The following is a 9,565-nucleotide window of genomic DNA, read 5'->3' as shown; positions in this document are numbered from 1 at the left end:
CACTTCCACAAGTGATAGCAGGTGTGGATCTGGCTCTGGAGCGCTCTCTGAAACAAGCTGACAAAGAGCTGATAGCATTGTAGAGTTTAGTTTCTTCTTGGATTTATTTTGCTTTTAATGCACTTTGGTTGTGATAAATTTGCTCAGTTATTCTGTGTGTAGCTAATGTCCGGAACGTGAAAGTCTTTTGCAAGGCCTGTGTAGTGATAGAACTCAGCTCCTGTTCCCAGTGTGCTTTGGTTGCAGGGTCCACATAGTGTGCACACCATTTGTGGATCATTTGCCATTTGGTTTTGGTTGTTGGGGAAAGTTGAACAATCTTCCTTCTCCCTGCTGACCCATTATGACAATTCAACATTTCCCTCCAAAATATTATACAAGAAATTTGTGGGAGAGGGAAGGGTTGAATATAACTATGATAGGGCCAAAAGAGACCCACCTGCAGTGAAACTCTGAGCAGGAGAAAAGGGCTTCGGGAAACTCAAAAAGGTGAACCTTGCAGAGTTTCTCTTTTTCGTTCTTGTACTGAAGACTGAGAGGGGTTCTAGTCTCATGGGAGATCTCCCTAATCTTGCAGAACCTGGGATTCTAAGGGGAAATAAAGTTACAGCTGCATGATTCCTGAAGCATATGGATCCCCTTACATTTCTGCCTGCCCTTCTCCTCACCTCTGGCTGCATGACTTTGGGTACGTTCTGCTGTTTCTTTGATTATACACCAAGGACTCTGCCTTGCAAACTGCTGGCACTCTGGCCCTGATTCAATGAAGATCGTAAGCACATGCTTAAAGATAGCTGTGTGCTCCAGTGGATCATGGCCAGAGTGCTGAGTACCCTGCAGGATTAAGTCCTAGGGCTGTGATCAAAACGGCTCCCATTGACTTCAGTGGGCTTTGGATCAGGCCTTTCCCTGAGGTGAGGGGAAGATCCTCAGAAGAATGTTAATGCCAGTAAGAACCCTGCAGATTTCCATTTTCCCACAGTTCTATGCTGTAGATACTCCTTTGACAACATCATCCATGTGGAACAGACTCTGTTGAACTTTCAGAAATCACACTTTTATTACACCACTTACCGGGTGGATTTCTGCTTGGAAGTCCATTGACATTTGAGGGGAATGTCTGAGTAGAGAAAGTGCTGCCTAGGTTTACTTTTCACCTTCTACCTTGCCATGCCCTCCCATACCCCCATGCCCATCTGCATTATGTAAGCCTAGCAGGGCAGCGCTTCTGCTAGCTTGTGTGAAGGGGCAGGAGTACGTCATTGTCCTTTAAACACATTTTTGCCCACTTTTACTTTTGTTTTCCCCACTCTGCTTCAGGGGTCGTTCATATCACATCCCAATCAGATGTGGTTCTTCTTGCTCTGATGTACTGTTATGTACATGCGTATGTAAAATATGTTTCATTATGTGTGTAAATATATTCTGTATATTATGTAAAAATTACCATTCTTATATTGATTATCGATTATAATCCCATTAGATGATATTGCGTGCCTACTGATGTTCTGTTCACTTGGTAACAAATTCTATGGTAGAGGTCAGAAAACAGTTTGTTCCAAACCCCTATTTTCACTAATTTACAACTTCATAATCTTATGGAGAAAAAAATCCTTTGGGTTTTTGAAATTTTCCATGCTTGGTGCAGCTGAAAGACTCGGGGGGGGGGGGGAGGGTGAGTGGGTATGTAAACTTTAAGAAAGTTCTGTTCAGCTGTTTTTGAGTTTTGTGACTGACCAAAAAAAAAAAAAAAGATATTTTCTTACTGTTTAAAAAAATGGCTACATTTTTTTTCATACAGGTAAGTATAAAACAAAAAAGTCTGATTTTGGAAACTTAAAAGTTAAGTTTCCAGCAACAGCATTATCTTGGCCATGTTTCCTGTTTTTTATATTTGATGATATGCATTGAGCATGAAGAGAAGTATATCAAGCTACACGCTTAGAGTTAAAAGAAAAATAGTAGCTCTCTATTTGCAACCTTTATTTTGCATGTCCTGACCTAATTGTGCAACCCTATGCTTTCATTAACATTTTGTTGCATTTAATAAGTAGATGTGTATAATACATATGTGTACAAAGTGTACACTTACCTATGTCTGTCCTTTTGAATGTAGGTATGTATCCTGTGCATTGGGATGCCCGTATGAAGGAAACATCATACCAGCTAAAGTGGCAGAAGTAAGAATCCATCTGTCTTTCATATGTTTTAACCATGCTCAAATTATTTTCTCTGTTTAATCCTAGAAGGGTCAATAATGAATCAAAATCCATGTAAAAGGAACACAAAAACCAAACAAACTCTAGACTTCGGTGAATAATTTTGATCAGCACTATCCACTTAGATGTACAGCAAATAATGTGCTTTGGTGATAATCCGTCACAAAGCAACAAATGAGGAGTTATTTCCTTCAAACAGAAGGGCAAGGAAATACTTTAGAAAATAGACTCAAACACACAGGAGAATAGACCTATTACATGAGATTATTTCTGGCATGATCCCCTGTAAGCAGCAGCTGCTGTTAAATTCACTCTGTGCCGACACCAGTTTGCTGCTCCACTACAGTCAAACTTGCCATTGAATCGTGGTCCTCTTGGCATACAGCACCCAAGTGCGGGCATCTGCAGCAGCTCCACTAGTTGAGAGAATGGACCAGGGACCCACTCACAAAATACTTTCTTACTACAAAGCTGTTGGGCATAAGTGAATAAGGAAGGGGAGACTGTTGAACATGGTTAAAAGAGGCTGCCTTGCCCAGTATGGAGAGAGACAAGGGGCAAAGCCAACAGGAAAGTAAGGCCTGGTCTATACTACACAGGTCGACATAAGCTGCCTTGCGTTGACTTAGCTGTGGAAGTGTCTTCACTGAAATTTGTCTCCAGCTGGCTAAGTACCTCTCTATGCCGATTTAGTAACACCACTCCACGAGCAGTGTAGAGTCATAGTCGATGTAATTAGGTCAACACTGTGTCAGTGTGGACACTGCGTTGCTTACGTTGACTTGCTGGCTGCCAGGAGCCATCCCACAATGTTCCACACTGACAATACAATTGATAAAGGTGCTCCTGGTGAGGACATGTACTGCTGACATGGAGCCAAGCGTACAGACACACACAAGCAATTTAATAACTGTGGTGGCTGTATTCTGACATAAGTTAAGTTGATGTAATTTTGTCGTGTAGACATGGCCTAAGAAACAGCTGGATAGGCCTCCTGGGAGTCAGAGAGAGAGAGGGAGAACTGTGGAGATAAGAGGGGAAAGAGAAATCAAGAGGCACAATAAAACAACGGGTAACAGCTGTAAAGATTGTCATTGTGGGGAAAGACACGTCACACTCTTGGCTTTTGGCAATATTCCCTTTTTTTTTGCCCTATTGCTTTTTGTATTCAGCCTGGGGAGCTTGCAAGGCATGTCCTCTATCTCCACATTTTCTCTGAGTATTGGTGCCCGTTTGGAGCTTGTGATAATGCTCCCACAGCAGCCACACACACATGCTCTCTGGAAAATTTGCTAGATTGGAAGGTATTCAGTATTTCTGAATTGACTGGTTTTAATATGAAGTGAAAACTAAGTGGCACAGGTTTAGATATAGTGATGATGACAGAGTCAGCTGTGCTGTAATGAATTGCTTGTTGCAGACATTTCCCCAACAGGCTTCTTTCAGTGTGTTGCTTATTTTAAGGACTACTTACCTTCCTTGCACAAAACTAGTCCCTTACAGTAGGAGTGCTCTTTAATGGCCCAATCCTGTAAACCTGTACTCATATAAGTATTCTGAATTGTACCTTAGAATCATAGAATATCAGGGTTGGAAGGGACCTCAGGAGGTCAACTAGTCCAACCCCCTGCTCAAAGCAGGCCCAATCCCCAATTTTTGCCCCAGATCCCTAAATGGCCCCCTCAGGGTTTGAACTCACAACCTTGGGTTTAGCAGGCCAATGCTCAAACCACTGAGCTATCCCTCCCCCCAAATCCCATTCAATGTCGTCTTCAATAGCCATACACCAATGAGCACATTGTGCGTGATCAAAATAAAGTAGCGTCTTAAAGTAACTAATTTAGGCTCTGATCCAGCACTTATGTCACTAGAAGCAGTGAGCAGCCTGGGTGGGTGGCACATAGGCACATCTGTTTATGTAATTTGCTGGGTCAGAGCTGTCACAGTTACAGGGCTAAATGCTCAGCTTATACCTCCTGATTTCTTTGAGCACCCCCCCCTCAGGCCTCAGTTTCTCAGGATGGAGTCCCGTTATTCTCCCATTCTCAGAACGGACCCTGGATTAGTCTTTTGTGTCTCAACATGATTTACCTCAGTGGATCTGACTTTATGTTCTGACCCTGCAATTCTGTTCCCTCTAGGAGCAATAACAGTGGTACCAAGCCCTTTTAAAGCAAAGTATTATTGATCAGAACAAAAACATTTCAGAGAACATCAGATCTTAAAATAATAAAACAGGCAAAATGCATGTCTAGCTTACCAGATTTCTAACCATCTTCTAGTCATAGTCTGTTTCCTTAACTCACAAGCCATTTCTCTCTCCCTCTGGGTAAGGGCTACTCATGTGGGTAAGTATTTGCAGGATTGGGCCATCAATTCCTATTTCAGTCCACCTTTAGCACCAAGACACTATTTGGACTGGAATAACCTAGTAAAATAGTCTGGGTAGCATAGAAAAAGGTTTTACTTTGATAATGTTGATGAAGTTGCTCCTCTTGAATATAAAACCCCCCACATTGCTAACATACTGGCTTGGTAATTCCCGAATTCCTGGAATTTTGAAGAATGTAATTCATCAGCTTTGTCCCAGAATATTAGGATGCAAATAGTTATATGACAGTGTGAAAGTACTCGCCTACTCATCTTTCCAATCCATGAGGTTTATCTGTAGTTAAAAAGAAAAAAAAATTGTTGTTTTTTCAAAATTCAATTTAAGAATTTAACTTTTGATCATAGCAAGGTAATAAAGTTAAAGTCCAGAAGGGACCACCATATCAACTAGTCTTACCCCCTGTATGTCACGGGCCACCAACACCATCTAGCACCCACACACTACACTCAACAACCAAAATTAGACCAAAACATTACAGGCCAAAGGAGCCTAACCTTTCATGTGCCCAAGGCAGAAAATAGGAGGGACTGAGGTGCACCAGTGCCTGAGATCCCTGCATGGCAGAGAATTAAGTGAGATTACCTAATTAACCCAGCAAGTGACATGCACCGCACACTGTAGAGGAAGGTGAAAAACATCCAGTCACTGCCAATCGGACCTAGAGGAAAATTCCTTCCCAGCTCTACATACAGTTAGACCGTGAGCATGTGAGCAAGGACCAAACAGCTGAGTATGTGAGAGAGAGCGAATGCTGGGTGTCACCTCAGAGCATTGGTCTGCCCCATCCAGTGTCCCATCTCTAGCTGTGTCCATCTTTGATGCTTCAGAGAAAGGAGACCCAAATAAATAAAAACTAGAATACAGTTTGTAGAAAAATCCCTTCCTGATTCCTCCAGGGGACCACCTGAAGCCCTGAAGAATGAGCTTTGGGAATATCAGACGTAAACCAGAAGGGACTGCCAGGGCTGCCGACCCCTGTCCCGCTCCCATCATCACAAGCAACCCCCTCATATAATCCCACTCCGAAATGTGCCCAGCTTTCTTAAAACTAATTAAGTTGTTTACCCCCACAACTCCTATTGGGAGGCTGTTCCAGAGCCTCACCTCTCTGATAGTTAGAAAGGTGTGTGAGGGCACTCAGTTGATGAGGAGAGGAACAGGAGCAGAGCAGAATTTTTTTCCTCTTCTACCTGACCCTTTTGGGCTCTCTCTTTGGGAGAAAGGGGGACTCAAAGACCCAGCAGTTGATGGACGGAAGGTGGTTTCCAGCAGCTTATAGGGGAAGCGAGGGATAGAGATGCCTCTGCTCTTCTTGTCATCCTGAAAGTGCACCTCCAGACAATATCTTCAGCAGATAGTTAAAAAGACGGTCCAGAAAAAAAAGATGCAATCTAATATTTTAAACTCATGTTGAAATTAAAAAAGAAAAACAAAAACAGATTGAGGTTTATGAGCAGAAGTCCTCACAGAGTAACAGTACCATTCTTGAAGCTATGGTCTATTCAGGCACCTGCAGTGTGTTTGACTTGCAGCAAGACATGGGCCTTCCTTACACCAAGGTGCTTACAATGTAATGAATGTCCTTTTATTTTATTTTATTTTATTTTATTTTATATTAAGTGTGTGAGAAATGTATTTTGATTTGAACCTGGATCTTGGATCTGAAAGCAAGAATGGTTTTACTACATTTGCCATAGTCATAGCACTCATATCCGCCTTACAAGCTTTGAACAGAACAATTCAATCCACTTGAGTCCTTTTTCATCTGTTCTTTGAATTGAGCAAATAACAGCATTGCACCAGTACTTCCGGGACTGGTGGCAAAGCATTTTGTCAACCTCCTTTAACATATATATAGCAATCCGGCTGACGATGTCCTGGAATTGCTTTAACAGTACCATGCAATACAAATGAAACTACCTTGCAAAGCAGTGTATTTTTATTTCTGTAATAGTAGATTTGCGGACTGGGATTCTGTTGCTGCAGGGTGTCCTTTTCAGTATGTTTGAAGCACAGGTGGAAATGCTGCAAGAAATAAACCTGTTCAGCAACTGAAAATAAGTTTTTAGACCATTTCCTAACAAATTCAAAGAGACTGTGATGGTAGTTGGAAATGCCTCCTAATAAAAAGTATGGGCTCAATCCTGCAATCCCTTATTTGCACTAAATTACTCATATGAGTAGTTCTAGTGAAGTTTATGGTACTGCTCTCATGAATAAGAACTGTTCATGAGAGTAAAGGTTTATAAAATTGAGCTGTATGTTAGGAGTAAAGGAACCTTGTAGACTTTTAATTGTGTTACAGTTTTGAATTTTTTTTCACGACAATTTTTTTATTAGTGTCCAGTTTTCTAAAAATCAAGCAATCTAGGGACTAAAATTCCTTTGGTTTTCATTAGACCTTTGATTTCCAAGGAAAGAAAAATCAGGCCTCTAGTTAGCACACTCAGTCTGCTTGTTCCTGTGAAATGTGCAAACCTAAAGCCAAGTCTTTACTAAAAAGATACACAGGGAAGACAGACCAGCTGGGGAATTCCCAGGTATGGCTGTCCCTAGGGGGGTGCGGGGCCCGGGACATAGACATCAAGTTTCTACCTGCGGGGTGGTGCTCCCCCTGGCTCCGCCCAAGCCCTGCCCCGACTCCACTCCTTCCTCCAAAGCGCCACCCCCACCATGCCTCTTCACATCCCTGCCCAGCCCCCACCCCACCTTTTCCTGCCCCTTCTCAGCCCAGTTCCACCCCCTTCCCTGAGTGTGCTATGCCCTCGCTCCTCTCCCCTCCCCCTCAGCGCCTCCAGATGCGGCAAAACAGCTGATCAGTAGTAAGTGCTGGGAGGGAGGGGGAAGCGCTGATTGGCGGGTCCCGCCAGCAGGCAGGAGGCACTGCGGGGAGGGGAAGGCTGGTAGGGGGGCTCCTCCTCCTCCCTGCCCGCCCCTCGCCTCAGCTCCCCACTCGTCTCCTCACAAAGTACGGGGGCCCCCAAAGTGCAGGGCCCAGGGTGGTTGCCCCAATTTGCTGTACCCTAGGGGCAGCTCTGTCCCCAGGGAAGTGGGTAACTTTGGGGAAGGGTTTGGGGGGTTAATCCATAAACATAAAAAAATCTTGATTCTTTTGGGTGTAATGGGAGAATGAGGGAGAGTGTTGTGACTTGATGAATTTAGCTTGGAGATTATTCCATGCATGGGCACTGCCTATGAAGAGGAGAGGAACAGTGTGTTTTACTTAGATGGCAATCATTTTTTACCATATATTCTAAGTATTATTTTTTGCTCTGGTTACGTCTCATCATTTTAGAATGCTTTTCTGTTTTCTAATTAGGTGTCAAAACAGCTGTATAGCATGGGCTGCTATGAGATCTCTCTGGGGGACACAATTGGTGTGGGGACCCCAGGCAGCATGAGGAGAATGTTGGAAGCTGTTATGAAGGAAATTCCAGTGAGTGCTCTTGCTGTTCACTGCCATGACACGTATGGCCAGGCTTTAGCCAATATCCTCACAGCCATACAGGTAATTCAGACTCTCTTTACAGATATTGTAAGTAATGTTTGCACTTTAATTCATTTGCTAAACTTCTATGAAGTAAGTGCCAGTTACTTTCTGCATTTTCTATAGTTATTACTATTTTTGCACATGCTAAGGGTACCTCAGAACCCTGATTGTGTCATTTCATAAACCAGTAGAGACAGAAGGTGGGTGAGGTAATATCTTTTGTTGGACTGACTTCTACTGGTGAGAGAGACAAGCTTTTGAGCCACAGAGAGCTCTTCTTCAGGTCTGGGAAGGGTCATTCGAGCATCACAGCTAAATGCAAGGTGGAACATATTCTAAGGGATCATTGTTGTAATAAACTATAAATCCAGTGTCTGGAACAGCCTCCCAGTAATAGCCCACTTTAATTGATTTGTCTCGTAAGAGTTGGTAAGGCAACCCCCATCTTTTTATGGTGTGTGTGTGTGTGTCTGTCTGTCTACCTACTGTATTTTCTACTCCATGCATCTGATGAAGTGGGTTTTATCCCATGAAAGCTTATGCCCAAATAAATTTGTTAGTCATTAGTTAGACACGGCTACAACTGCACTGCATGTTTCATAAGCCATTATCAGTTATATATCCTTATTTACTTAATGTCTTCAATGCCACACAAAATAAACACACCAAGACACAGTTGTGGTGATACTATGTGGCTTTGGTTTTAGTGGAAAACAAGAATATAAATTAAATATTAATTAGCCCTCAGGTACCACTTTGTTGGAAGCATGTTGTCTGTCCACAGGTTACCAAAGTGACTGACTGTCTAGCACCATCTAATTTAGAAAGTGCCTCAATATCAAATAGAATGATGTATGATTACTCCTTCGGTGAATGGATTTTGAGTTTTCATACCAGCCATAACAACTTATTTTGAACTGCTCACATGGCATTAACCTAAGGCTTGTTGGTTATCTATTCCACACAGGTAGTAAATATTTTGGATTATTCTTCCACTGTTAACTTGGCTTTGGTGTTCTCTTTCTATTACCTATTTATGTACATGGAGATAGTAACACAAGTTAAATCAAACACCTTTCTAACATGTTTAGTTCCCTTTCAAATGTGATTTTAGTTGGCAAAAAGACTTGTGTTTTTAAAAAATTGTTCCCCTTCTATACTAATAATTTTGGATAATAGATATATTGACTTCTTCAAGAAACCTTCTGTACTAATCACTTGTTTTCATTCTACTGTAATTTTGTAAAATATTTTTGGGACAAAACATTTTCATATTTAGACTCATTCTAAAGGAGAATTTTTTTTTAAAGCTTGAAGAAATAGCTCAGTGGTTTGAGCACTGGCCTGCTAAACCCAGGGTTGTGAGTTCAATCCTTGAGGGGGCCATTTAGGGATCGGGGCAAAAATTGGGGATTGGTCCTGCTTTGAGCGGGGGGTTGGACTAGATGACCTCCTGAGGTCCCT

General features: G+C 42.3%; 1 protein-coding gene across 3 annotated transcripts in view; it reads left to right on the top strand.

The window, feature by feature from the left end:
• HMGCLL1 (3-hydroxy-3-methylglutaryl-CoA lyase like 1) overlaps positions 1-9,565 on the top strand; it is a 109,016-nt gene that overhangs the window by 61,998 nt on the left and 37,453 nt on the right. For all 3 annotated transcript variants that reach the window (XM_073335123.2, XM_073335121.2, XM_073335120.2), the window contains 2 exons: positions 2,117-2,180; positions 7,931-8,119. In XM_073335123.2, the coding sequence (XP_073191224.1) occupies positions 2,117-2,180; positions 7,931-8,119 (253 nt within the window). The remainder of the gene's footprint in view (positions 1-2,116; positions 2,181-7,930; positions 8,120-9,565) is intronic.

The sequence above is a fragment of the Lepidochelys kempii genome, chromosome 3 (assembly GCF_965140285.1).
Source record: "Lepidochelys kempii isolate rLepKem1 chromosome 3, rLepKem1.hap1, whole genome shotgun sequence".
Lineage (NCBI taxonomy): Eukaryota > Metazoa > Chordata > Testudines > Cheloniidae > Lepidochelys > Lepidochelys kempii.
The sequence above is the reverse complement of the archived record's forward strand: the minus strand, read 5'-3'. Positions and strand labels throughout refer to the sequence as shown.